General features: G+C 39.6%; 1 protein-coding gene across 2 annotated transcripts; it reads left to right on the top strand.

Annotated features, from left to right (window-relative positions):
• Nucleotides 1–467: 467 nt before the first annotated feature.
• Prdm4 (PR/SET domain 4) lies at nt 468–25,489 on the top strand. 2 transcript variants are annotated; one of them, XM_076853259.1, is made up of 12 exons: nt 468–579; nt 749–1,014; nt 4,878–5,011; nt 6,826–7,011; nt 9,127–9,921; nt 13,697–13,846; nt 14,821–14,939; nt 15,919–16,004; nt 17,696–17,823; nt 18,366–18,680; nt 20,699–20,867; nt 23,922–25,489. In XM_076853259.1, exons 2-12 carry the CDS (start codon nt 1,004–1,006, stop codon nt 24,232–24,234), a joined length of 2,406 nt encoding a protein of 801 aa, XP_076709374.1. In that variant the 5' UTR covers nt 468–579; nt 749–1,003; the 3' UTR covers nt 24,235–25,489. The 2 variants fall into 2 exon arrangements, with proteins under 2 accessions (XP_076709374.1, XP_076709373.1); XM_076853258.1 differs by having other exon boundaries at nt 14,800–14,939.
• The last annotated feature ends 785 nt before the right edge of the window (nt 25,490–26,274 follow it).

Here is a 26,274-nt window from a genome sequence, read left to right as displayed (position 1 = left end):
GGCGTCACATGCGGTGAAAAACATTGGGAATGGAATCCCAATTCCTCGGGGCCACACAGCCAACTCCCTGGATAAGCCCTTTATTTCGAAAATTTCGGGTTTGCGTGGACCCATGGATGCCTCCCTGTTAGGAGCGTGCCGCGAAACGCGAAGCCCGGGATCTGAGAACTCCGTGGATTCAGAATGCTCAACTCGCGAGCACCACAGCACGGGGCGCCTAGCAACCGCGGGTCGATCGCTCGGCGCTCGACCAGATCGGGCCGGCTTGGAGACGCGGCGCTCTGCGCCGAGCCTCTCGCGGCCCGCCCCCTCTGGTCCGGGTCCCCGAGGTGCGCACGCGCGGAGGGGGGCCGGCCTGGGGGGCGGGGCGGGGGGCGCCGAGAGTGGCTGAGGAGCCGGAAACGCGCCGCGGAGGGTGCGGCGCTGAGGCGGCGGCGGGGCCGGGCGGGGCCGGGCGGGAAACGTTAGGGGAGCGGCCCCGGAGCGCGGGGGTCGAGGGCGGGGAGGGCCCCAGGCCAGCTCTGCCCGGATGAGGAACAAAGCGGAGGGGCAGGTGCGCGCCCCCCGCGCGGCCGGCAGGTGGGCTGCGCGTGGGCCGGGCGGGCGAGGGCGGCCTGCGGGCCCGAGGCCGGCGGGCGGGCGAGGTGGCCGCCCTGGAGGCGCTGTCGCGGCGCCTGCGGCTCTGCAGTGGCGAGGAGACGGGGTCTGTTAGCTCCCAGTGTTTGGTGACCGCTCTTTCCACCCCCAGGTTGGGCAGCTCCTCCCCAAAGCTTCTGGAGGAAAGGCCCTGGGTGTCCCCCGGCATGCCCCATCCCGCGGCGGGGTGCGCGGCCACCGGCCCTCGGGAGAAGTTGGGCGGCCCCGGGCGGCCCCGAGGACGAGTGGCCGCGGTCGTGCAGCGGTTGTGAGCAAGATGCGGTAGCACGTGACGCTGGAACGCAAACCCTGATGCCGGTTCCCCGCCGCCGGAGCGCTTTTCTCTGCGACGCTTGGCCCGAAGCTGATGCATCACAGGTGAGTCAGGACGAGGGCGCAGCGCAGGTGACATCGTTGGCAAGCATCTGGCAGATGAATGCCCGAGTTGGTGTTTTTGTTTTTGGTGCCAACGAGAGGGCTACAGGTGTGATTTGCATATGGGTTTGTGTCCCAAAGGAAACAAAACCCAGAAACTAGCGTTGGGTTGAAGGCACTCTCCTCCATCCTCCTGATTTACTCTGAGTGTGAACAGTTGTTCTAAATTAGCTACAGACATTTATTGTTGGCTGGTTGACCCCTTTCTCCTATGTGTTTGAGTTATTTGAGCTTTAATAATATCTTTATCAGGAAAGTGTTTGTTTTTTTTTTTTCAACCCTTCCCTCCTGCCTGCCCGCCTTCCGCATCGTGCTCACCGTGAGTTTTGTTGGTTACCCTGTGGCAGGGATGGTAGAGAGGGGAGATTACGTTCTTAATCCCGCAGGCTTCATGCGGATGCTTAAAACACTCTAGGAACCAGACCTGTGCAGTACAGAAGCAGACCAAAGGCACAACCGGGGTTGCCTCCTGTTTTTCAGGATCTTTTCAAAGGCTTTGTGTTTTGAATGAGGAAGATAAAACACGAATTCATTGAAGTTATCCAGATTGTCTGTTTGTTTTGCAAAGTGTGCATTTCAGTTAGCTTCTTATATGTCATTCCAGGAAAAGGTGTGAGACCAATAACTGGCCAGTGTTTACACAGATCAGTTAAAAATACATAAACTGTATAGGAGTGTAGGAAATGAGTAGGGAAGTGGCCCTTTCTTCCAAGATTGCTTCTTAGAATCCCCCCTGAGAAAGGTAATTAGAATACAGTTGCCCTTTAGAGTAGGAAAATCTTATGAGGAACATATTGTACATTCCCTTCCTCTGCCTCTCTCTGTGGGATTCTAGTTACCTCTAGTTTATGGCTGCTGAGGTCATCACATTTTAGTGACTCAGAACAAAGCAGAAATCTGCTGAGCCTCTTACATTAAACTCTGGTTGGAACTGGTTTGAGAAGGCCCAGAAGTGAACCTAGAAACACCATTTTGGTTTTTAGATTAATATTCAGGAATTTTCAGAATGGGAGTTAAAACTAAAGATATTAAGTTTTGCTTTAAAAAATAATTATAACCAATTTGTTGTGGGCTCTTAAATGTTCCAGCGACTATTGTGTTTTAGTTATGGTTATAGCTATAAAAAGTTATGGGAAAAGTCTGTTTTAAACCAAGTCAAGCTCAAAATCTTTCAGAATTTAAGGTAGCTATGGTTTCTTTAAGCTACAAGAAGTTTTGCATTCTTTTGTAATAAAGTACTGTTATCAGTGTACTGTCCATATGTTGTGCTTCATTTGCCATGTGATTCTAGATGTCTCTCTAGCAAGGATGATGAGTTTTACATTGCTCCATAAAATCAAAATGTTCAGAGTGCCTTTTCTACACAAGAGACTATACTAGGTTTACCTTGTATATTTAGTTGGTGTCCAAGAGCTTAATTTTATGAGATAACCTGGTTAGGAAAAAGGGCGAACTCTGTAAGTGTAGAATAATTCAAGATGCATTTAAACTGTATAAAAGGCAAAGCGATTTTTTTTAAAGGTATTTGTTTATATTATAGACCTAAGAGATTTTCTCATTTTTATTTTATTTATATGTGGTGCTGAGGCTCGAACCTAGGGCCTCACATGAGCTTAGGGCCTCACGTGTGCTAGGTGAGCGCTCTACCACTGAGCCACAACCCCAGCCCCCAAAGCAATTATTATTATTATTTTTTTTGTAATTTTCTTATCATAGTTAAGAGGTTTCTCCTCCTCCTCCTCCTTTTTGTTACCAGGGACTGAATTCAGGGGTGCTTAACCACTTAGTCACATCCCCAGCCCTATTTTTATATTTTATTTAGAGACAGAGTCTAACTAATTTGCTGAGGCTGGCTTTGAACTCTCCATCCTGCTGCCTCAGCTTCCCAGGAAGCTGGGATCACAGGTGTGCACCACCACACCCAGCAAGAGTTTGTGTTTCTTAAATTAGATCTGGGTTTAAATCCTGACTCTACACTACCTCTGACTAGTTATGTGATCTTTTTTTTTTTTTTTTAAAGAAAGAGAGAAAAAAAAATTTTTTTTTTAATATTTATTTTTTAGTTTTCGGCGGACACAACATCTTTGTTTGTATGTGGTGCTTAGGATGGAACCTGGGCCACACGCATGCCAGGCGAGCACGCTACCGCTTGAGCAACATCCCCAGCCCAAAGTTATATGATCTTTTTAGCCTCTCTGAGTCTAGTTTCCTCATCTTTAAAGTGAGATTAACAACAACAACAAAAAAACTATCTTACGGTGTTCATGAGGATTAGAAAATCTAAATGTAAATCTCTTAGCCCAGTGCCTAACTCATGATAAGGGAGTAATAAGTATTAGCTATCATTAGTTCCGGTTTGGTTGTTAAAGTATCATTGCTGTTTTTCAAAATTAAAAACCTATTTGGGTTTGACTTCACTGCTAAGGAATATGGAGCCCCATTTGATTCCCTTCCCCCCCCCTTCCAAATATAGGTAGATATACAGAAAAGAATGCCTAACACTGTTACCCATTGTAAGGATTAAAAATCATAGAGACCTTTTACTGTTGTGTTGACTAGCCTCTTTGAATGGTAATGATTATAGTATGATAGTCTCTGAATTCTGATTAAGAACTAATACTTTTTAAAAATAACCTCCAATAATGCCTTATTCAAATCAGTGTTACTCTTATTTTTAAGTTGTTTTTAGTGGCACTGCAAGATGGATTGCGTAGAAAAGGTGATTTTTGATTCTTTAGCCTGCCAAAAATGGTCTGTGTATTAGAAAACAATTTGGTATATTGAAAAAGTAAACTTTTGGGCAGCATTTTGCAGGATGTTTTATGTTCTTTCATTAATCACTCTTATGATTTGGGGCATATGACATGCCACTCCACCTTTGAGTTTCAGTTTCCTCATATACCTTATTTTGCAGAACTGGTATGAGAATTCAGAGTAATATTTAGTAATGTTCTAGCAAAGATTATTGAACCTTGGTAGTTAGGGGATATTAAGAGTATTGATTGATTACTAAGGTATTTAAAAAAATTTTTTTTAAGTTATAGATGGACACAATAGCTTTATTTATTTACTTTTATGTGGTGCTGAGGATCAAACCCAGTACCTCACACCTGGTAGGCAAGCACTCTACCACTAAGCTATAACCCCAGCCCCTACTAAGGTATTTTTAATAAAATAAAATATTGACCCCTGGGAAAAGTATGCTGCTTCTTCACCCCATTGGTGATCTGAATCAGACCCATCATTGCCTCACCTCCAGGTAAAAAGGAGTAGTAAAAATTTTTGAATAGTTTTAAGTAATAAACCAATAAGAGAAAATAACTATTGTGAGAAGAAAGTCATTGCCAACATGCTGTATAGATTACAGACTTTTCTTTAAATGATATGCATGGGGTTTGGAACAAGGCTGATCTGAATTTTGTGGGTATGGGGACATGGCCTGATCAACTGAATCTAGTTTTCTATCTGCTGAACTCTCTGAGATAGCTTATCACATTAGCTATCTCAGAGAGTTCAGAGATAGAACAAATAGTTAGTTGATCAGGCCATGTCCCCATCCCCACAAATTCAGATTCTTAGACATCTTTTTTTTTTTTTTTTTTTCCTCCCAAGGTTTTTTTAAGGTGTTGATAGACCTTGATTTTATTCATTTATTTATACGCAGTGTTGAGAATTGATCCCAGGGCCTCACACATGCTAGACAAGTGCTCTACCACTGAGCCACAACTCTAGCCCCTGTTGGACATCTTAACATGAAGTCACTGAGGTAATTTTCTGTATAACTGGTTGTGTATGATCTTTCCTAGGATGAATGAAATGAACCTGAGCCCAGTGGGGATGGAGCAGCTGACTTCATCCTCTGTGAGCAATGCCTTGCCAGTCTCAGGAAGTCACCTGGGTTTGGCTGCCTCACCTACTCACAGTGCCATCCCTGCCCCAGGTGAGCGGTAAGGGAGTGCCTCTGCATTTTAGCACTTGATCACCTTAACACTGCCAAGTGGAGCCTAGAGGAGATTGGAGTGCTTTTAAGGGTGGAAATAACTGGAAAGACCTGAATGGCAGTCCCACATGGGGTAGCATAGAAGAAAATATTTTGCAGAGTTGCAGAGTTCTAGTGGATAAGAGGAGTAGTAGTTATTATTTTTTTTGTCTTATGGTCTCTTTTTGATTGGTAGCATTTTGTCCAAAGTTTGGCATTCCTTCTGGGTTATCCACTCATCTGGTTCTCATCTTGGTACCTTGTCCTTGAGTTAATAAAGAGAATCAGTTAAATTTACTCTTTAATTCTCAGAAGCATAGGGAATGGGGCTTTATTGCTAGATTTGAAACTGAACAATTGGAAATGTGCCAGACATGAAATTCTGGAAAAGAGGTGGTCCCAGAGTTGTAGCTCCTCTGGAGAGCTCCCTATGAGCCTTGTCACTCAGAGAATAATACAAGAAGAATTCATTCTTCCCTGTTACTGTACTATTTTTCTTTTGTCTAGTTTTATTTTTCCTATTGAAGTGGAGAAAAAATGAATAAGCTATTGATTTTTAAGGATCTGTGACATTGAAATATGCTAGACTTTTATCAAAATAGGAGTTAGTATTAGGATTATTTTAGATAGATCTATAAGTTATCTACTTAGTTCTCTGTAGAGAGTTATCTGACTAATTAGTAAAATACAGCAGTTGGATAAGATTAATCAAAATTAATATCTCTTTACACTTAAGTGTCCGCAAAAGAAATTTAAAAAAAATTATTAGTGGTTAACCCAGCTGATTGTCTCTTAAGCATTACTTTTAGTGGACACTCTTATTGAGGAAAAGCTTATTAAAAAATATTGCTCCTGACACAAATATGCAAAATCAGCACTGTCCAGGTGGGTGAGTATTCATCATGATACTTAGGCATAGTAAGGGCCACTTCAGCACTTCGCAAGTAGATATGTTTCAAGATAGATATAATCTAAGCTTTAAATTTTTTATTGATTGTGAGGCACAGAATATATACAAAAGACTGTATGAAAGTGTATATGTATGATTTTACATCTGACTTTGAATTGCACTCTTACAAGTAGAAGCATATCTGAATTTTTAAAAAGTGAACCATTCCACCATATAGAAAGGAAAATACAAAGTAAAAAAGAAAAACCATATTTCACTCCTTGGAACAATTCTTTCTTTTTTTTTCCTGAATATAATTTGTTCTCTTTTTAAAGGTTCTTTAAACTAGGTTTTTAAATATAAATTAAATGTTTTGGTGCTTAACCGTTTTGTCCCATTGTTCTAGTTGTGGAACATCTGTAAACACTTAAAAACAGTATATTTTATATGTGTATATATATATGTATATATGTGTATATATGTATATATATGTATATACACACACACTGCTTATAACAATAATGAAAAGAACACAATTTTAATAATAGTTATATTAATATAATTACATATAATGACTTTCAAGCTATTTTAATACATTGTTGTCATTATAATACAGCATTGAAAACTTGGGACTTAATGGGTTAAGAGCAGTGCAGACAACTGGAGGATCATCTTTTATTTATAAACTAACTTGGGAACTAATTCTGGGACTAAAGCTATTTTGCTTTGTCATGTGTTTGGATATTTGTCTGCCTAGGGATGAGAAAGCCTACTAAGTTAAGATTTTTGCTCATATGCAAGAAGTTTTATGAATTTAGACAGTGGCTGTGGAGAGAATTTTTAAAATTTATTTTCTTTAAGGAAAAAAAAAAATTTTTTTTTGTAGGTCTGCCAGTGGCAATTCCAAACTTGGGTCCCTCCCTGAGCTCTCTGCCTTCTGCTTTGTCTCTGATGCTCCCAATGGGTATTGGGGATCGAGGGGTGATGTGTGGGTTACCTGAAAGAAACTATACCCTACCTCCACCACCTTACCCCCACCTGGAGAGCAGTTACTTCAGAACCATTTTACCTGGTAAGTTTTATAGTTCTTTGTTAGAGAGAGAGAAAAAAAAAAGCACAGAGCCAACTTTTAAACACAGTTCTTGAAGATTTGAATACGACTCTTTTTTTCTTTGTCATTATTAGATATTAATGCCAAGGTTGGAGGGGTTTGTTTATATTTATGTTCTTTCCTCTAAGAATGTGCACATATTCATTCTTTTCTTTTTTGGTACCAGGGATTTAACTCAGGGATGCTTAACTTCTGAACCACATCACCAGCCCCCAGCCCTTTTTTTTTTTTTTTTAATTTCAGATAGGATCTTACCAAGTTGCTTAGGGCCTCACTGAGTTGCTGAGGCTGGCTTCAAATCTGCGATCCTCCTGCTTCAGCATTCTGACCTGCTAGGATTATAGGCATGTGCCACCATGCCTGGCTAATGTATTCTACATATAGCAGTTTGACTAACCTGAATTTGTTAATTGCACATAAACAGTTTTTCTTTTTCCTCCTTTGGCATCTTCTTGGTTTAGTTTTTTCTTTTTCTTTCTTTTTTTTTTGGCGGGGTGGTGGGTACTGGGGATTGAATCCAGGAGTGCTTTACTGTTGAGCCACATTTTAATTTTTAATTAAATTTTGTTTTATTTATTTTTTTGTGATGTTGGGGATTGAACCCAGAGCCTTGTGTATACAAAGTAAGCACTCTACCAACTCAGCTATATCCCCCACCCCTTTTTTATTATTTAAAAAAATTTTTTTAAATACTTTCAATTATAGATGGACATAATACCTTTATTTTATTTATTTATTTTTTCATTGTGGTGCTAAGGATCAAACCCAGTGCCTCACATGTGCTAGGCAAGTGTTTTACCACTGAACCACAACCCCAGCCCCCTTTTTTATTATTTTAAGACAGGATCTCACTAAGTTGCTGAAGTTAGTCTTGAACTTGTGATCCTCCTGCCTCAGCCTCCCGAGTTACTAGGATTACAGGCGGTTGCCACCGCATTGGGCTTTTGATTCAGTGTTTCTAATACCTACCCACCACATACCCTGCTGCAGTGCCATTGTTTTTAAAAATTTATTGAATTTTTGTTCTTTAGAAAAGTGTTAGAGGGAAACTCTCAAAGTCCCTGTGAACATCTTTTTAGTGTACTTCCTGTCTTTTATTTTGGGTATAGGCTTTTATTGTTTTTCATAATTAAGGTCCTATTTGTAAATGATTGCATGCATGATTGTTTACTTTTTAACTTAGTAGTTTGCTCTGCATATTTTTTCATGCTGCTGTGTGCTTTTCATAATTCTCCTTTTTAATGACTCATTCCGTTCTACTGAACACATATTCTGTAGTTCATTATATTAGTCTTTATTGCTGGACAGTTTGGTTTTCCAGGTTTTACTCCCATTGTAACTGATGTTGTTACAAATATCTTTGTGTATAATATTTACAAAAATGCACTTAGGGAAGGTCATCATAATCAGAATTTCTTGTGCAAGATGTGAGTATTTTTGAGGTTCTTCATAGATGTACTTTTCAAAGAGGTTTTAATAATTCACACTACACTAGCAGTGCAACAAGTACCATTTCACTACGTCCTTACAAGCACAAGTTCAAAAGTTTTTTTGGAGTTGGGAACATGGTAGAGCACTTGCTCAGCATGCTTGAGGCCCTGGTTTCCATCCCAACACTACACTCTTTATGTTTTGTTTCAATAGAATTGGTACATTTGTGACTTGTTTTGGGTAGAGTTTAATGTGTTTTGATAGTTTAGTCAGTTAACTTAAATATAATTTATTAGTAGAAGATTTTAACAAAATCTGCATCCAAATCATTTGTTTAGTTTCTTAATAGAGCAAATTTTAGCATCTTAGGACTCAGGAATTGCAACCATGTAAATATTAAAGGAAGCATTTAAATGACTTATTTCCACCTGGCCTCAAAGGAATATGGCTAATTTTTTAGGATTTCACAGGAAAAAACTTATTTATGTAATAAATATGGATATTGATTAAATTTATAAAATATGGATATTGATTAAATTAAAGTAGATTTTAGTTACATTTATAAGGAAAATAGTTTCTAGTACTTGGAATTTTTAATATATAGCAATGTAAAAAGTCTGAAACCTAATCTTTTGTTTTTCTCAGGCATTTTATCTTATTTAGCTGACAGACCACCTCCTCAGTACATCCATCCCAACTCTATAAACGTTGATGGTAATACAGCATTATCTATTGCCAATAACCCATCAGCACTTGATCCCTATCAGTCCAATGGAAATGTTGGATTAGAACCAGGCATTGTTTCAATAGACTCTCGCTCTGTGAACACACATGGCGCCCAAAGCCTTCATCCTAGTGATGGCCATGAGGTGGCTCTGGACTCAACAATCACCATGGAGAACGTTTCTAGAGTTACCAGCCCAATCTCTACTGACGGAATGGCAGAGGAGCTTACAATGGATGGTGTTGCAGGCGAGCATTCCCAAATCCCAAATGGCTCCAGAAGTCATGAACCTCTCTCTGTGGATTCTGTGAGCAATAACCTTGCAGCAGACACAGTAGGACATGGTGGTGTGATACCCATTCATGGGAATGGCCTGGAGCTCCCTGTGGTCATGGAAACAGACCACATTGCAAGTCGAGTCAACGGGATGTCTGATAGTGCTCTCAGTGATTCCATCCACACTGTGGCCATGAGCACCAACTCTGTAAGCGTGGCACTCTCTACCTCACACAACCTCGCCTCCCTAGAATCTGTTTCCCTCCATGAAGTTGGCCTCAGCCTAGAACCTGTGGCTGTCTCCTCCATTACCCAGGAGGTTGCTATGGGTACAGGTCATGTAGATGTATCTTCAGACAGTCTTTCTTTTGTACCACCAACACTGCAAATGGAAGACTCCAATTCAAACAAGGAAAACATGGCAACTTTGTTTACAATTTGTGAGTGTGCTTAGCTTTTCTTTTTGGAAATATTGGTTTTAAAAGGCCCTCATGCCTAAGAGGTTTAGACACAAAATCTGGCACAGATTAAGGGAGTATGGAATGTTATTAGACTTTGGAATTTTTCTTTTCCTTTGTAATCTCCTTTGATTATTGTGGCTCCTTTTTCTTAATTAAGCTAAATGGTGTATGCTTCACTGGTTCTTCCAGTGTCCACTTGAAGAAAAGTAATCATTTCTGTATTTTACAGGTAAGTATTAAGGTGTTTCCAAGGTCTTACAAATAGAGTTCCAGGAGTAAACTGTCCTAAAGCTAAATTGTGTGACATGACTTGTGTACTTTCAACACAAGACCAAAAGAAAAAAATTATGAGATCACTTTTATAACCCTATGGAAAATATAAGTGGATGTCAATGCATTTTTTTTCCCCTTGGAATACATATCATGTAGAAGTTCCTTTTATTGGGCAACAATAACAAAAAATTGTAAAAGTGATCACACTGTGTGCCTCATTTATGCAAGCAACATGTTGTGCTTTTAGTATACCAACCTGTGTGCTAGACGCTGGGATAGAGCAGTCTTTAGAGAGCCTCTGTGATGGGAAGCATAGATAAGTGAATAGGTACTGAGCTGCCACAATTTAAATGATGATTTTCCAAGTGAGAGTAGAGATATTGAGGATGAAGAAATTAGAGATCATTTACAAAGAACTCAGCAGAGCTTGTGTGGACTGGATAAAGTTGGGGAAGGGGAAAAGTTTAAGAGAAAACCCTATTTTGGGCATGGGAATCTAGGTAGATAGAATAATGAAAGAAGAGATTGAATTATTACATTTTTTGGAGTGAGGGTAAGTTCAGTTTTAGGCATTTGATTTGTGTCTATAAGATGCCCAGTAGAAATGTCTAATGAAATGTTGAATCTGGAGCTCAGGAAGGATCTGACTGTAAATATTTAGAGAGTATGAAGACCAAGATGTTGACTGTGGCTAAACTGTCTAGTATAAGTGTACAATGAGAAGAGAAGAGGGCAAGGGGTATCCAGACAAGCAATGGAGGGAGAGCTTCCAAAGAGAGTCAAAAAGGAAGCCCACCATGGTGTGGGCTGCAGAAGTCAATCAATATGTTGATCATTGTTGTTTTAACCTTTAAAATCTCAAGTTTATAAGGTGTAAATATTTTTTCTTTTTCGTATTGGGAATTGAGCCCAGGAGTACTTTATCACTGAGCTACATCTCCAGCCCTCTTTGTTTTTTGGGTCTCACCAGATTGCTAAAGGTGACCTGGAACTTTGGATCTTCCTGCTTCAGCCTCCCAAGTTGCTGGGATTACAGGCATATGTGTACATTTTAAAGTATACAGTGTAGCGATTTTCAGTATATTCAAAAGTTGTGCTGCCATTACCACTGTCTTACTTCCAAACATTTTAATCAACCCATAAAGAAACCTTATGCCAGGGCTGGGGATGTGGCTCAGTGGTAGAGCTCTCGCCTTGCATGTGTGCGGCCCTGGGTTTGATCCTCAGCACTACATTTAAAAAAATAAATAAATAAAATAAAGGTATTGGGTCCAATTACAACTAAAAAGTAAATATTAAAAAAGCGAAACCTATACCCATTAGCAGTTATTCCTCATGTCCTCCTTCTACTCAGTTCTCAGACAACTATTAATCTACTTTCTATCTCTATGGATGTGTCTATTCTGAACATTTCATGTAAGTGGAATCATAGTGTATGTGACCTTCTGTCTCTGGCTTCTTTATTTAGCACATTATTATCATGGCTCATCCATGTTGTAGCTAGCATGTGTCAGTACTTCATTCCTTTTTATAGCTGACTGTTATTTCACATTCTGAATATGCTGTACTTTAGCCATTCATCAGTGGATGTACTTTTGGTTGTTTCTACTTCGTGGCTATTATGAATACTGCTATGAACATTCATGTACAAGTTTTTGTATGAACAGATGTTTTTAATTGTCTTGGATACACATCTAGGAGTGGAATTACTCTATTTTTGACTTTACAAAGTTTGGATTAGGGAAATAGCTCAGTGGTAGAGCTCTTGACCAACATGCATGAGGTCCTGGGTTTAAAGCCCAGCACTGCAGTATAGATACATAAATAAATACACACTTTTACACATTTTAATTGACACACAATATATATATGACACACATATTTATGGGGTACAGTGTTTATATGTAACCTCTTGGGAATCAGCCAGACTATTTTCTGAAGTGGCTGTAGCATTTTGCATTCGTAGCAATATATGAGGGTTCCAATTTCTCTATATTCTTGCCCACATATATCATTTCTTTATGTTTTTATTATAGCCTAGTAATGTGAAGTAGTATCCCATTGTGGTTTCTACTTGTATTTCCCTAATGACTAATTATGTCAAACATCTTCCTGTACTTACTGCCATTTGTGTGTCTTTTGGAGAAACCTTTAATCGTTTTTTCTCAGTATGGAGTCTGAATCTCTTTTGGAGGTTATTCCTCCTAAGAACGATGGAGATTCAGTTCTCATCAGGTGTAGGGGATCTCTAATCTGATTAGTCACTTTTTTTTGTTTTAATCAAATAGTAGTTGAAGTAATAGCTATACTACTGTTTTTCCTGAATATGAAAACTTGGACATTTTATTCCACTGAAGTACAAATTTCAAATGGATTGTTAGGAAAATAAGACAAGATGGCTATGGTTCTAAGGTTTATTTTTGTGTTCAGCTACTTTGTGAATGAATTTGGAAAGTCTGAACTCAGTCATTGAATAACAGTGTCATGAATACTGTTCCTTAACACACAGAAAGAGAAGTTTAAAGAACAGAACAAAATGTGTGGAAGAGCACGCTCGTTAACAGCACTTGAGCTGGGCATGGTGGCACATGCCTGTAATGCCAGCACCTGGGGAGTTTAAGGCAGGACTATTACAGGTTTTGAGGCCAGTCTGGGCAAGTTAGTGAAATCCTATCTCAAAGAAGAAAAAAGACTGGGGATGTAACTAAGTGGCAGAGCACTCCTAGATTCAATCCCCAGGACTGAAAACAAACAAAACCCCCAAACCAAAGAACAGTGAATGAAGGCAGTACCCTCTCTAACAATGCAAAAGATGGAATGCATGAAAAATTTGGTGCACGTAGGTCTGTGAGAATATGATTTTTCCTGTTCTCCACAAGAGTGGATCATTGGTTATTTTTTTAATTTATTTTTTGTCTTCTTTAGAATGTGTTGTCAAAACTAGGCTTGGTGTAGCTGCCTCTGTCCCCTGTGTCCATACTGCCATCTTTTCTCCCACTCTGCATGACTAACATTTCAATTCAGTTTTCTCTTACAGTTCAGAATTGTAATCATTTGCACTTTAGGGTACCCTATCCAAAAGTATTGCTTATCTACTTAATGTAAGGGATAATAATACTTGGTTGTTGAAGTAATACAGTGTTACTTTTTAACTTTTATTGTAGTGCTGGGGATCAAACTAAGGCCTTGTTTGTGCTAGGCAAATGCTGTACCATGGTACTATTACTCCAGTTTCTCTTATCAGTTTTTCTTATCTTGTCAAATCTAAAGAAAATTAGATTTTGTTGAATCCTGAAGAAGTCTAAGCATGGACATATATATTTAATATAAGAAAGTTGTTCTTTGATTACAGTATTTCTGTTAGAACTATGTCTTATTGGTTACATTTTAGGAATTAGCATTTAAATTTAAAAAAAAAAAAAGGTCATAATTTAACCTGTGAACTACACCCATTTGTGTTTCTCAAATTTGGTCTTTATAGGGTGCACTCTTTGTGACCGAGCCTATCCTTCAGATTGCCCTGATCATGGACCAGTGACTTTTGTTCCTGATACTCCAATAGAGAGCAGAGCAAGACTTTCTCTCCCAAAGCAGCTTGTTCTCCGCCAGTCAATTGTGGGAGCAGAAGTTGGTAAGAATCTTGGCACATCAAGTTTCTTTTTAATAGGGTAGAGCTGTAAGAGTGGATGTGTATGATTTATATTATTTAGTGATTATTAGTTGATCCAAAAATCTGTTTATGGCTTAGGATAGTTTTAGAGAATATTTGTCGTGTTTAGGGTGCACTAAATAAATTGAAAACTTTATTAGGCAACCTCCCCTTTTTTAGAATCAGGTTTAAGTAGAGGAAAGAGTCCTGGCTTGAGTCTTTGAAGCCTTGACTTTTATTCTAGCTGTTTCATCCGCTAACAATTATACTAACAGCACACTCCTTGAAACTTTGTGTATTAAAACATGAAAAATTTACCACTGACAATTGTATGGCACAAAAGATGTTTGATCAGATATTTGTAAGTTCTCTAATACTTCTTCGGAAAAAGGAATGTAGACTGTCAGAGTACGTTTTCCCATATGTGAATTTAACGTGGCTTTCAAGTTCCTATGCTGTTTTTTGAAGATATGAAATTAGGTTTATTATTCGTTCAGCTACGGCTTGAGCTTAAGCCTTGACAGTGCTAAATGGCTTATATAATATAGAGCAGTGCCTTAAGCATGAAAGATTTTAGAAGTTTGATTTTTTTTATAGTAATTGCTTTATATTTTTATAATAGAACAATGTTTTCTGTACTTTCTTGTGTATTAACTTTAAAGTAATGTATTTGGAAGGACAAGGTCAGTTTCCTTATATATACAACTAGGTTTCGGAATTTCTGATACTGCTTCTTACTCTGCATTTCTTCTGAGTGCTGTTGAATCCATTCATTGCATTTTACTTAATTACACGCCAGGACCTGTACAGGCCTTAGCTACCTCTCAGGAGTGCTGACTTGTTTGTAGTACTTAAGGTCATTGAAAATGAGTCTTTGAATGAGTTAAGCACCTGTGTCAGTATCCTGTTAGTTTTTAAAGTCATTGATTGTGTAGTTGGTGTCCGTCCACTGATAGGTGTATGGACTGGAGAAACCATTCCTGTGCGCACCTGCTTTGGGCCCCTTATTGGTCAACAGAGTCACTCCATGGAAGTAGCAGAGTGGACAGACAAGGCTGTTAACCATATTTGGAAGGTCAGTGCCGATGTAATTTTTCTGAATTTTGGCTGTTTTTATTATAATGCGGTAGTTTTAAAAAGTGAAATAAAGTAAGAATTACCCAGAACTAATGCCGTGAGTGCCATTTAGCTGTCAGTCTTTTCTTTAATATTACATTATTTTTGTTATTCTTCATAGTCAAATTCTATAGCACAATACCAGCTACTGAACAAACAGGATAAACTGTTTTCATCTCCATTTTGTGAGCTAATCCAACCGTTTTGATCCTTTTTATGCATTTTAATTACTTGCTGCAGCTGAAGCTGAGAAATTTGTTTATGTGATGTTTTTAATTAAAATATTCCTTAAATATTTAGCTTAAGAAACAATTCTAGGATTGGAAACTAAGATTATTTCTTTAGTTTTCTAATGGAAATGCAAATTTTTGACATAAATATTTGTTCCTATAGCATGTTTTGATAGAATCTCAATGAATTGGAAATAATGCTTGCAAAATTGAAGTGGTAGAAAGTAGGTCTTATGATAATCAGAAAAGTAAGGTGCCACTGTCATTGGGGACTTCAGTTTTGATGTCCAAAATAGAACACAAAACAATGCTGGGTCCAACAGGAAAAAAACGAGGAGGGGCGGTCTTTTGCCCTTAGTGAATAGTCAGTTACTCTGTGCCTGCCTTGTGGTAGTGATGAATATGGTTGGATAAGAAGACTTTTGTTTTTCTTTTTTGTATATTTTCTAACTAAAAAGTGAATAATCAAGAACAAAGTCATTTTGTACTCTGAGTACTAACTGGAGGTCTCTGATGCTCTTTAATCTGTTGTGAGATAGGATTGGTGAAGTGATAAGCATGTGGAGAAGGCAGTCATGTATTTTCACACTGATTAGGAAAGTGGGGATCTACTGTACATGAGCAGATGAATGGATTGCTGACCAGAATTTAGTGTAGTACTTTATCACTTATCAGTTCATGTGACATGTGTCTGCTTTCTTTTGGCAGATATACCACAATGGTGTCCTAGAATTCTGCATCATTACAACTGACGAAAATGAATGTAATTGGATGATGTTTGTGCGCAAAGCCAGGTAGGAATAGTTGTGGATGAGAGAAGTTGTTTCCTTTCTGGTATTTTTCAGTAAGAAGCTTTGTATAAAATATGAAAGGATGAAGAATCCACGTTACATAAGTACCTGCACATATTTAAAACTAAGACTTTTCAATATCGTCACTCTAGTGGTGGTTGAATAATGGTGATTATAAATCAGAACACACAGAACTACCCAATTTTTTTATTTTTAGTTGTAGAGGGACACAACACCTTTGTTTATTTAGTTTTTTTATATGGTGCTGGGGATTGAACCCAGCGCCTCACACATACTAGGCAAGCGCTCTACCACTGAACCACAACCCCAGCCCAGAACTACCCTGTTGAGAGCCACAGCCTAGTCCGAATGGCGCCTAGCATTTTGCCAGTAGGAGTGGTTGAAAGGTGATGCCAGAGAGCCATTAAGATGATGATAATTAAGTTAAGCTGTGTATATAATTGCTGTGACTGGATGATGCTGGATTGAAACAGGCTGTGTATTCAGTTGTATATAGACCCCTGCTTCTGGCAATAGGGTGGTTCCTGCTGCCTCGGGGCGCCCGCTATTTGGGAGTTCTCTCGGAGTTCCCATTAAGTGGAAGGGGGAGAGAGTTCCCTGGGAGTGCGCATTGAGTGCCGGTGGAGTTCAGATAATAAAGGAGTTCCTCTTTGAACCTACAAGTGGCTCCTGACCTCCTGATTTGGTGTCCAGCCAGACTTGGGCACTACCCTTTTTTAATGAATAGGTTCTTCAGCTTAACAATGTAATAAGGAATGTATAGTCATTGAATTTGCAAATTCAGGCTATTACTGGAGTTAATTTTTTTCAAATGTGCACTACTGAGAATTGAATTCAGGAGAATTCTACCATTGAGCTATGTCCCCAGTCCTTTTTAGTTTTTATTTTTGAGATAATTTCTCACTAAATTTCCCAGGCTGGCCTTGAACCTGTGATCCTCCAGCCTCAACCTTATGAGTCATAGCATCACAGGCATGCGCCACTGTCCCTGGCTGGAGTTAATTCTTGTTAGTTAGCTGTCTCTGTGTCTTTGTCTTAATATATTTTTTTAAATTATTATTTTTTTAATAACTTTATTTATTTTTATGTGATGCTGATGATCAAACCCAGTGCCTCATACATGCTAGGCAAGTACTCTACCACTGAGCCACAACCTCAGCCCTTAATATTTTTTTAAGACTAAATTTCATTTATAATTTTTGCTTCCAGTAGTAGACTGCAGTGTTTCTGACTATAAAAAGAATCAACTAATGCACTTAAGTAAAACAATTCTGTTTCTCTAGAAATTGCTCTTAATAGGTGGGATAGGGAATTACAAAAATGATTTAGAGAAAATAGTTCTAAGCTTTCATTAAGGAATTCACTACAGGGGGTACAAGATACTGAATATGTATTTCAAAATTAATATGCTTAAGGCACTGGGAATGCAGTTCCTGGGAATGCGCTTGCCTAGTTTGTAAAAGGTCCTGGGTTCAGTCCTCAGCATTGGGGGGAAAAGATACGCTAAGCCCGGTTTGGTGGTAAATACCTGTAGTCCTAGCTAGTCTGGAAATTGAGGCAGGAATGTTGCTTTGGCCAGGAGTTTGGTGCCAGCCTGAACAACATAATGAGACACCAAAAAAAAAAAAAAAGCCAAAAATAATATGTTTAATCTATTAAATGTGATGACTTAGGAATCGGGAAGAGCAAAATTTGGTGGCTTATCCCCATGATGGAAAAATTTATTTCTGCACCTCACAAGACATCCCTCCTGAACATGAACTGCTTTTCTATTATAGTCGGGATTATGCTCAGCAGATTGGTAAGTTTGTAAGACTTATTTGTCATGAATCTAGCATAGTGAGAATGCCAAGGACCAGGAATATCCTTTGGTAATGATTTACACGATAGCTGAAGTAAATAATGAACTTTTTTATATGTAAAAGCAAGCTGTTACTATCTATATTTGGACGTTAAAATCTGTGAGGTCTGTCATAAGGTGAATGTTACTGACCAAGCAATATTAGTATAAAATGAGCTTTTATGGTACAACATTGATTTGAGCTTTAAGCTTCTAAAATTACTTTTTAAGCCAGCAATATTGAGATTTAAGCTCTTTCTACTGTTCCATTGACAGTGATATTTAAAGAGGCCATATAATGCAATGTTTACCAAGTGCTTTCTTACGTGCTTGGTACATTATTTGAAATGGTAGGGATAGAGCACTGAAAAAGACAAGTTAATTTTATGGGCAGTGGACAAGTTGGAAATTTTGTTAGGAGATTTGTAAGGAACAATTATTAATATCAAGGACAGTTTTGAAATTTAAGTCTCAGGAAACATTGAGTAATTCTTTTTTTAAAGGTGTTCCTGAACATCCAGATGTGCACCTCTGTAACTGTGGCAAGGAATGCAATTCCTACTCAGAGTTCAAAGCTCATCTGACCAGCCACATCCATAACCATCTCCCTAGCCAGGGTCACAGCAGTAACCATGGTCCAGGCCACAGCAAAGAAAGAAAATGGAAGTGCTCAATGTGCCCCCAAGCTTTTATCTCTCCTTCCAAACTGCACGTCCACTTTATGGGTCATATGGGTATGAAGCCCCACAAGTGTGACTTCTGTAGCAAGGCTTTCAGTGATCCAAGCAATCTGCGGACCCACCTCAAGATACATACTGGTAAGTTCTGTAGGACTATCAGAATGGAATTTTTGCAACAATTTGAGATTGCAGGTAGAGTTGAAATAAAATGTCTGTTTTTACTTAGTTTTAATTGCAGTGACCAAAAGACCTGACAAGAACAACATAGAAAAAGAAAAGTTTTTTGAGGGGCTCATAGTTTTCAGAGGTCTCAGTCCATAGATGACCAATTCCACTGCTCTGGGCCCGAGGTGAGGGCTAATGTATGGTGGAAGGGCATGGCAGAGAAAGCTCTGGACATTGCAATCAGGAAGCAGAGAAAGAGCTCTGGTCACCAGGGACAAAATATAAATCCCAAAGGCATGCCCCCAGTGACTTATCTCCTTTAGCTACATCTTGCCTACAGTTACCATCCAGTGAATCCATATCAGTGAATTAATCTACTGATTACATCAAGGTTCTCACAATCCTGCCTACAGTTACCATCCTGTGACTCCATATCAGTGAATTGATCTGATTATGTCCAGGCTCTCATAATCTAATCATTTCACCTCTGAAAATTATTGCATTGCCAAACACATGAGCTTTAGAGGATACCACATATCTAAACCATAACAATGTCAGAGAAAGAATCCAGATGACTATTGATGGGACCTCCTTGGGTAGTAGACCTTTGTGGGATGGATAACTGAGACTCCTTGGAGGGGTTAGTAAAGTGTTTGATTTTCTTTCTTTCTTTTTTTTTTTGAGGGGGGGTGAAGGGACAAGGGGTACCAGGGTACTTGACCTCTGAGCCACATCTCCAGCCCTATTTTGTATTTTATTTAGAGGCAGGGTCTCACGGAGTTGCTTAGTGCCTCACTTTTGCTGAGGCTCTGAACTCGTGTTCTTTCTGTCTCAGCCTCCCAAGCCTCTGAGATTATAGGCATGTGTGGTGCTTGATTTTTCTAGGTGCTTCCACCAATAGTTGGAATGTATTTGGAAAAATGCAGTTCATCAGAAAGTTGGTCATTGTGTTTGGACTTAAAGCAAAGGGAATTCCCTAGAAGTAGCCTGAGCTTCCCACTACATAGTTCAGCCCTGGTCATGAGCCTCTTTGAATAGCGCTCTGTAAACTGCCCAGATTTGATTTTTGCATTTCTATCTTCTAAACTCCATACAAACCAACCCTTTCTTTCAGCTCTTATTTTTTTTATTTATTTATTTTTTTTATAAACTCTAGAACTGATGAGATTTTTGCTTTCTTGGGTGATTTGTTCTCTAAGTCTTCAGAAGGAAGTTTTTAATTTATTTTTAATTTTTTTCTTTCGAGTACTGGGAATTGAACCCAGGGTCTCACACATGCTAGACAATCAGTTTACCACTGAGCTGTATCCCCAACCCTTTTTATTTTAAGACAGTGTCTCCCTAAGTTGCCCAGGCTGGCCTCAAATTTGTAATCCTCTTGCCTCCATCTCTGGGGTAGCTGGGATTACAGGAGTGTGCCACCACACTTGACCTTCTCCATGTTTTTTTTTTTTTTTTTAATGACTGAGTAGCTACAGCTGAGATCTGTGACCCAACAAAATCTGATTCTTTCTAGCCTTTAAGAATAGGTTTGCTGAGCCCTTGGACTTGGATCTATTTATGTACTCTTAAAAGGATTGTATGGTTTATGGGGTCATACTATATGTTAAAAAGAGAACAGTAGAAAATGTAGGTTATAAAAATATGTTTGCTTACAGATGAGTGCTAGAATTCATGAGCTGTTCTTTTGTTAGGTAGGGCACTGGGATTATTAGTATTGTTCTCACCAATTTGGTTTCATTGGTCAGCTATAAACATTAATACATACCGAGATAAGAGGTCCTATAAGTAGAGCAGAATTATTAGCTTTAGTTGCAAAATATAAATTAAATGGCTATGAGTGTTTCTAGGGAGACAGTCCTAGAAAGCAAAGTTCAGGTACCAGCCAGTTCTGCTACATTCTTGCCTTGCTGCATTCTCATATATAATTTATCTTTGAGAATGCTAGCAGTTGTTTTATACTCAGTGTGACATTTTGGGTAAATTTGCAGGTCAGAAGAACTATAGATGTACTTTGTGTGACAAGTCTTTCACCCAGAAAGCTCACCTGGAATCACACATGGTCATCCACACGGGTGAGAAGAATCTCAAGTGTGATTACTGTGATAAGCTGTTTATGCGCAGGCAGGACCTCAAGCAGCATGTGCTCATCCACACACAGTAAGTAGCCTTGCAGCCATGATGCCATCCTTGGGTGGTGGACTTAGCCTGCCAGCTCCAGAACTTGCAGGTGCTGACGCTATCTGTTCACTGCCCTGGTGCATGGTAAATGCCTCCTGTGTTCTACATAACCAAGCAGTTTTTGGTTTTACCCTGGAAGCAAATAAACATTTACCATGGTATGCGGCACTGGATGCTGAAAAACCATAGGAGAAGGGCGCTTATGCCAGTTTGGGGGTTTGGTAAGGCTTCTTGGTAGTTTGAGCTAAGTTTTAAGATAAATTAGAAGTATTCATGGAGGCAGAGGAGGGTAAGGAGTGAGAATGGTACTCTAGGTAGGTGGGGGAGAATGTCAGGCAGAAACAGATGCAAAAAGGACTTTTGAATGTGGTTCTTTATAGTTAGAACATAGTGTGCATATGAGAAAAGAGTGGAGAGAGAGGCAGCCACCGTGCCATGAAGAGCCTCTTATTCTACAAAGAAATTAATTTTATTCTGTAAACAATGGCAGGCCAGGGAAGGATCTGCTCCCCCACCACTGCAGTGTATCAGGAACTGTTCTGTGCTCTGTGTTTGTGTGTGTGCGCGTGTACAAGAAAACAAACAAGTTGCCATCTTAGCCATTTTTAGGTATTCAGAGCAGTAATATTGGTTATATTCATGTGGTTGTGCAGGCACTGCAGGACTTTAAGGAAAGGGTGTCGAGTTGTGGTGACATACCCATTCTATGAAGATTACTCTGATAGCTGGACAGAGAATGAAGGGGAAAAGACCAAATATCAGGAGATTAATTAGGAATTTATTGCTAAATCCAAGTGTAATGGATTCTCCAACCTGCATTAGTGACAGTAGTAGTAGATGAAACAGATTTTACCATTGTCCCTTTGAGTGAGTTTGGAAGAGGGAGAAAATATTATGTAGATGCTCTTAAGAGATCCATATTCACCAGAGGCTTTCTGATACCAAAGCAAAGTGTTTCTCCAAACTACAGAATGCTTTGGTATCAGCTCTTATGTTTGCTTTCTAACTTAACTACAGTGCAGCCTGAAATGCTAAATGTCCAGGGATTCTGAATCTACATCTCAACTCTCAAAAGGATCTTTTTTTTTTTTTGAGATGGGGGTTTTTCTAGGCAACCTAGGTCTATGCCTAAGTTGGTTTTGAACTCTTGACCTTCCTCAGTCTCCCAAATAGCTGGGATCACAGGTGTGTACTATTGTGCCTGGCTGTAAAGGACCTTTTAAAATAGTCTTTAGTTTTATTATTATTATAAAATTTTGGGAGATTAGATACTAATTATCAAATATGGAATTGTACAAGATTAGAGCTGAAAGACCTCTGGGATCATCTAGTCAAACAGCCTAGATATCTAAGGTTGCCCCAACTAAATACCACAGGCTGAATGGCTTAAATAGCAGGGGAGGAAAGCAGAATGAGAAAGCCACGATGAGCCAGGAAAAAGGCGCCCACTAGAACCCAGTATACCAACACCCTGATCTCTGACTTCCTACCCCAGAATGGTGAGAAACCCCTTCTGTTGTTTGAGCCACCCAGTCTTCCATTTGGGTGTAGGTAGGGAGAAAGGGACATGAGAGAGAGAAAATGAGATCTTTGGTGTCTTCCTCTTATTGTAAGACCACTAATCCCACCATGGATGTCTCGAACTCAGTCTTATTGTCTCCTGTAGTCCCTTCCTCATGCTGGAGTTAGGCCTTCAACCTGTGACTGGGGGATATGGAGAGGCATTCTATCACTAGCACTGCCTGTTATAACCAGTTGGTGAGTGTGAGAAGCAGTTGGTGCCAGGACCCACTCTTAGGGATTCTAATTTAATTGGTCTGGGGTGGAGCCCTGGCTTTGCTAGTTTAGAAAGCTCCCCGGGTGCCTGGTGTCCAGCCAGGGTTGAGAACTGTTGACTTCCTCCAAACAAAAGACTGATTTGTACCGTATCTCTGGCAAGTGGACATACTGTTGTTTCTTGACTATCACATAGTTGTGGAAGTTTTACTTGAGTCAAGCTGACATCAGCCTCATCCTTTCACTCTATAACTCCCCTTTGGAATGAAAACACAAGTAAACTTGTTTCTTTAAATTGATAGCCTTTTATGCAATTTATGGACACTGCCATTGTCCCATTAACCTTCTTTTTTTTTTTTTTAAATTTTTTTGATAGTTGGAGATGGAAAGAATACCTTTATTTGTTTATTTTTATGTGGTGCTAAGGATCGAACCCAGTGCCTCATGCATGCTAGGCAAGCGCTCTGCCACTGAACTACAGCCCCAGCCCTAACCTTCTTTTTGTCAGACCAAATGTCCCTAATTTCTGTAACTTTTTATCTCATCACCTTGTTTCACATTTGTTTCAGGAAACAGTGAAGTTACTATCTTCCTTGACCTTGAAGTTGTGCGTATCTTTTGACCTTGGATCCAATTATATTGCTCTTGTGTGTGTTCTTGGAGAAATGCTTACATGTCGCAGAATAATTTGAAAGGGTAGAAATGTTCATAACAGTCTTACCTATGTTAATAAAAAAACTGAAAATCATCAGAATATCCATTAGTAATAGACAAACCCAGTACCACAGAGTTGTGGTCTGTTTATAAATAATATATAGCAATGGAAGGGAACAAACTACTGATATGTGATTGAATTTCACAAGCTTCATATTCAGTGAAAGAAGCAAGACACAGAAGAAATATAAATAGAGTGGTTCCGTTTATGAAGAACCTAAAAGGGGCAAAATTAGCATATGCTATTCAAACTGTACCTATGTTTTATAACCTCTGTGTCTCCTATAAAAAACCAAACCTCAGACTGGGGTTGTGGCTCAGTAATAGAATGCTTGTCTTGCACGCGTGGGACCCTGGGTTTGATCCTCAGCACCACATAACAACTAAATGAGTGAAATAAAGGTAAAAAAAAAAACCAAAACTAAACCTGATTCTAAAAGGGTAGAACATCTCTGACAAAGGCTGAGGTTATAAAGAATTCAGTGTGTGCCTCAGATGTCATTTGTAACCCCAAATCAAATGTTTTTCTTTTGTCCCTCTTAGAGAACGCCAGATCAAGTGTCCCAAGTGTGATAAGCTGTTTTTGAGAACAAATCACTTGAAGAAGCATCTCAATTCTCATGAAGGAAAGCGAGATTATGTCTGTGAAAAATGTACAAAGGCATATCTAACCAAATATCATCTTACCCGCCATCTGAAGACCTGTAAAGGACCCACCTCCAGTTCCTCAGCACAAGAGGAGGAGGAGGAGGAGGACTCCGAGGAGGAAGATCTAGCAGACTCTGTGGCAACAGAAGACTGTAGGATTAACAGTGCTATGTTTTCAACAGACGAGTCTCTTACTGCTCATAAATAAAAAAGCAACTGCTTTGGATGGAAAATGCAAAGGGAAAAACACATTTAACGAGTTATCCACTACAGTGGTTTTTATATGAAGTGGTTTCTGATTTCCTTCCAGCCAATAGTCTAAATGGACTGAATGGGAATTGATAAAGCACTTACAAAAGAGCATCTGAATGGAAACACTTTAGAGCAGTCTGGGAGGAGAGAGCATGTGCTGTTTTTAAGTGATAGGCAGGGAGAAAAGGGTCAACTTTTGGGGTCTGTTCTTTCTATGATAATTTGGGTGAAGCATTTATGCCTGAGTGAAAGCAGTCTTCGACCCAAACAAACCAGATTTATTTTAAATTTCTCCCATTATTCCGTTTTTCTCCCAGTCCTATGACTTGATGACTCTCTAAACTTGCCATCCTAAGTGCTGACTGTGTTTTATGCAGACTGTTGTGACTTATACATCACAGAATGGATTGGAGCATAGCCGTGGAAGTGTGGAACCTGCAGCTCACAGGTTGAAAGCAGCACCTGCCTTAACCTCTCCTGGCCACTTGGGAATTTAGGGTAAATCATGCTTCCCAAATTTTCAGCAGGTGCCTAGAGGGCAAATAAGAAAGGACCCATCTGTCACTAGGTAGTGATTGGGAGAAGAAAAGGAGGAGAGATGCCTGGCTGCTGATGGAGAAAGGAATTTTGATGGAAGTCAGGGTAAGTCACCTGGTTATTGTCACATAGAGATCCTTGAAGGATAGCTGTGTCTTGGTCTCCAAGAAAGCCTCCAATCATTCAGATGAAGGGGACTGGGAGCACAGAGTGCCCAAATACTGCCTGACGGATTGTCTGCTGACAAGATGAGTAGATGCCTGGCAGAGTGGAACCTCCGTTCATGGAAGGGAAGGAAGGGAACGATCTTCTTTATGTTTGGTTTACCCTATGGAAAGTATCAGGACACCATTAAAATTGTTGCCAACTCAAAGCAACAGATAACTCCAAAGGCATTAGTGCATTTGCAAGGCTGGGTCTTCCCGGTTGTCTGTGCTGAAGGAACAGGATGCCAAAGGATTTGGAAGGTAGAGAAAAGTCTTAATGGTCACCAGATGGATCTGTTTTCAGGTCCCAGGGAGATGCATACCCAGCTTTTCTCAAGAAGCAGACACATACCTTAAGTTTACAGTTGATGGAGCATGCCCTTCTGCTTGAAATCACAACTTCTGGGCTGGAGACGAAGGTTTTGCTGCTAATGTATTTATGGAATGAATGTATTTCATTCAAATTTGTATTCCTCTAGGAAGGATTAAAATAAATTTTTTTTTTTTTTAAATATAGGATTTCTCTTTAATTTCATTTTGTAGAGGAAGGAGATGAGTCTTTTAGGGGAAAATTAGGTATGACTTGAGTTTTTCTAAGGTTAGAAGGGAAGAAAGCTTTTCTTGGGTGTTTTAACTTTGAGATCATATTCTGATTATTATTACGTGATAGTGCTTAAACTGTGCTTCCTGTATCTCAGCCCCCCATCCCCCCAGTCCTCTTCCTAAGATGGTGCCTTACTCTGCTGCCTCCTTGTAGAATAGGTGAGTCTATAGTTGAGGACATGGTTGACGTGTTCTGGGTGATTAGGGTTATCTGCTGAAACTTCTCATGAAACCCCAACAGGGTAGTTCTTGTGCCTGGGGCAGCTCCAAGGTCAGTCTTCTAAAGAGGGGTGGCAGCCCCCGCCTCTTCTGGTTCCCCAGAAACCACTGGTACTGGATCCACTCTCTTCATTTATTTCAGCACACGCTGGGTTAAATTCCTTTAACATGGAAATACTGCACAAGGTAGTTAACCTAATGGCCAAAACCCCAAAGCAAGAAGAGATTGAGATGTTTAAGTGAGAATGAAGCCAGTATTGCTTATTTACAACTCTCTTCCATTTTTTACCTTAAGATGATAAATTAGTAACCTCTCATTTGACAGGCCTTTTCTCTGAGCCTTCTCTGTGCCCTTGCAGGTGGCTTCATCCACTGCTGCTGTTGGGTAAGTGGTCACGCTGGGAGGCAGACTATGAATGTGGGCTCTGGAG

This window comes from Callospermophilus lateralis, chromosome 4 (assembly GCF_048772815.1).
Source record: "Callospermophilus lateralis isolate mCalLat2 chromosome 4, mCalLat2.hap1, whole genome shotgun sequence".
Lineage (NCBI taxonomy): Eukaryota > Metazoa > Chordata > Mammalia > Rodentia > Sciuridae > Callospermophilus > Callospermophilus lateralis.
Note: the sequence above shows the minus strand (reverse complement) of the source record. Positions and strands in the feature narration are given on the sequence as shown.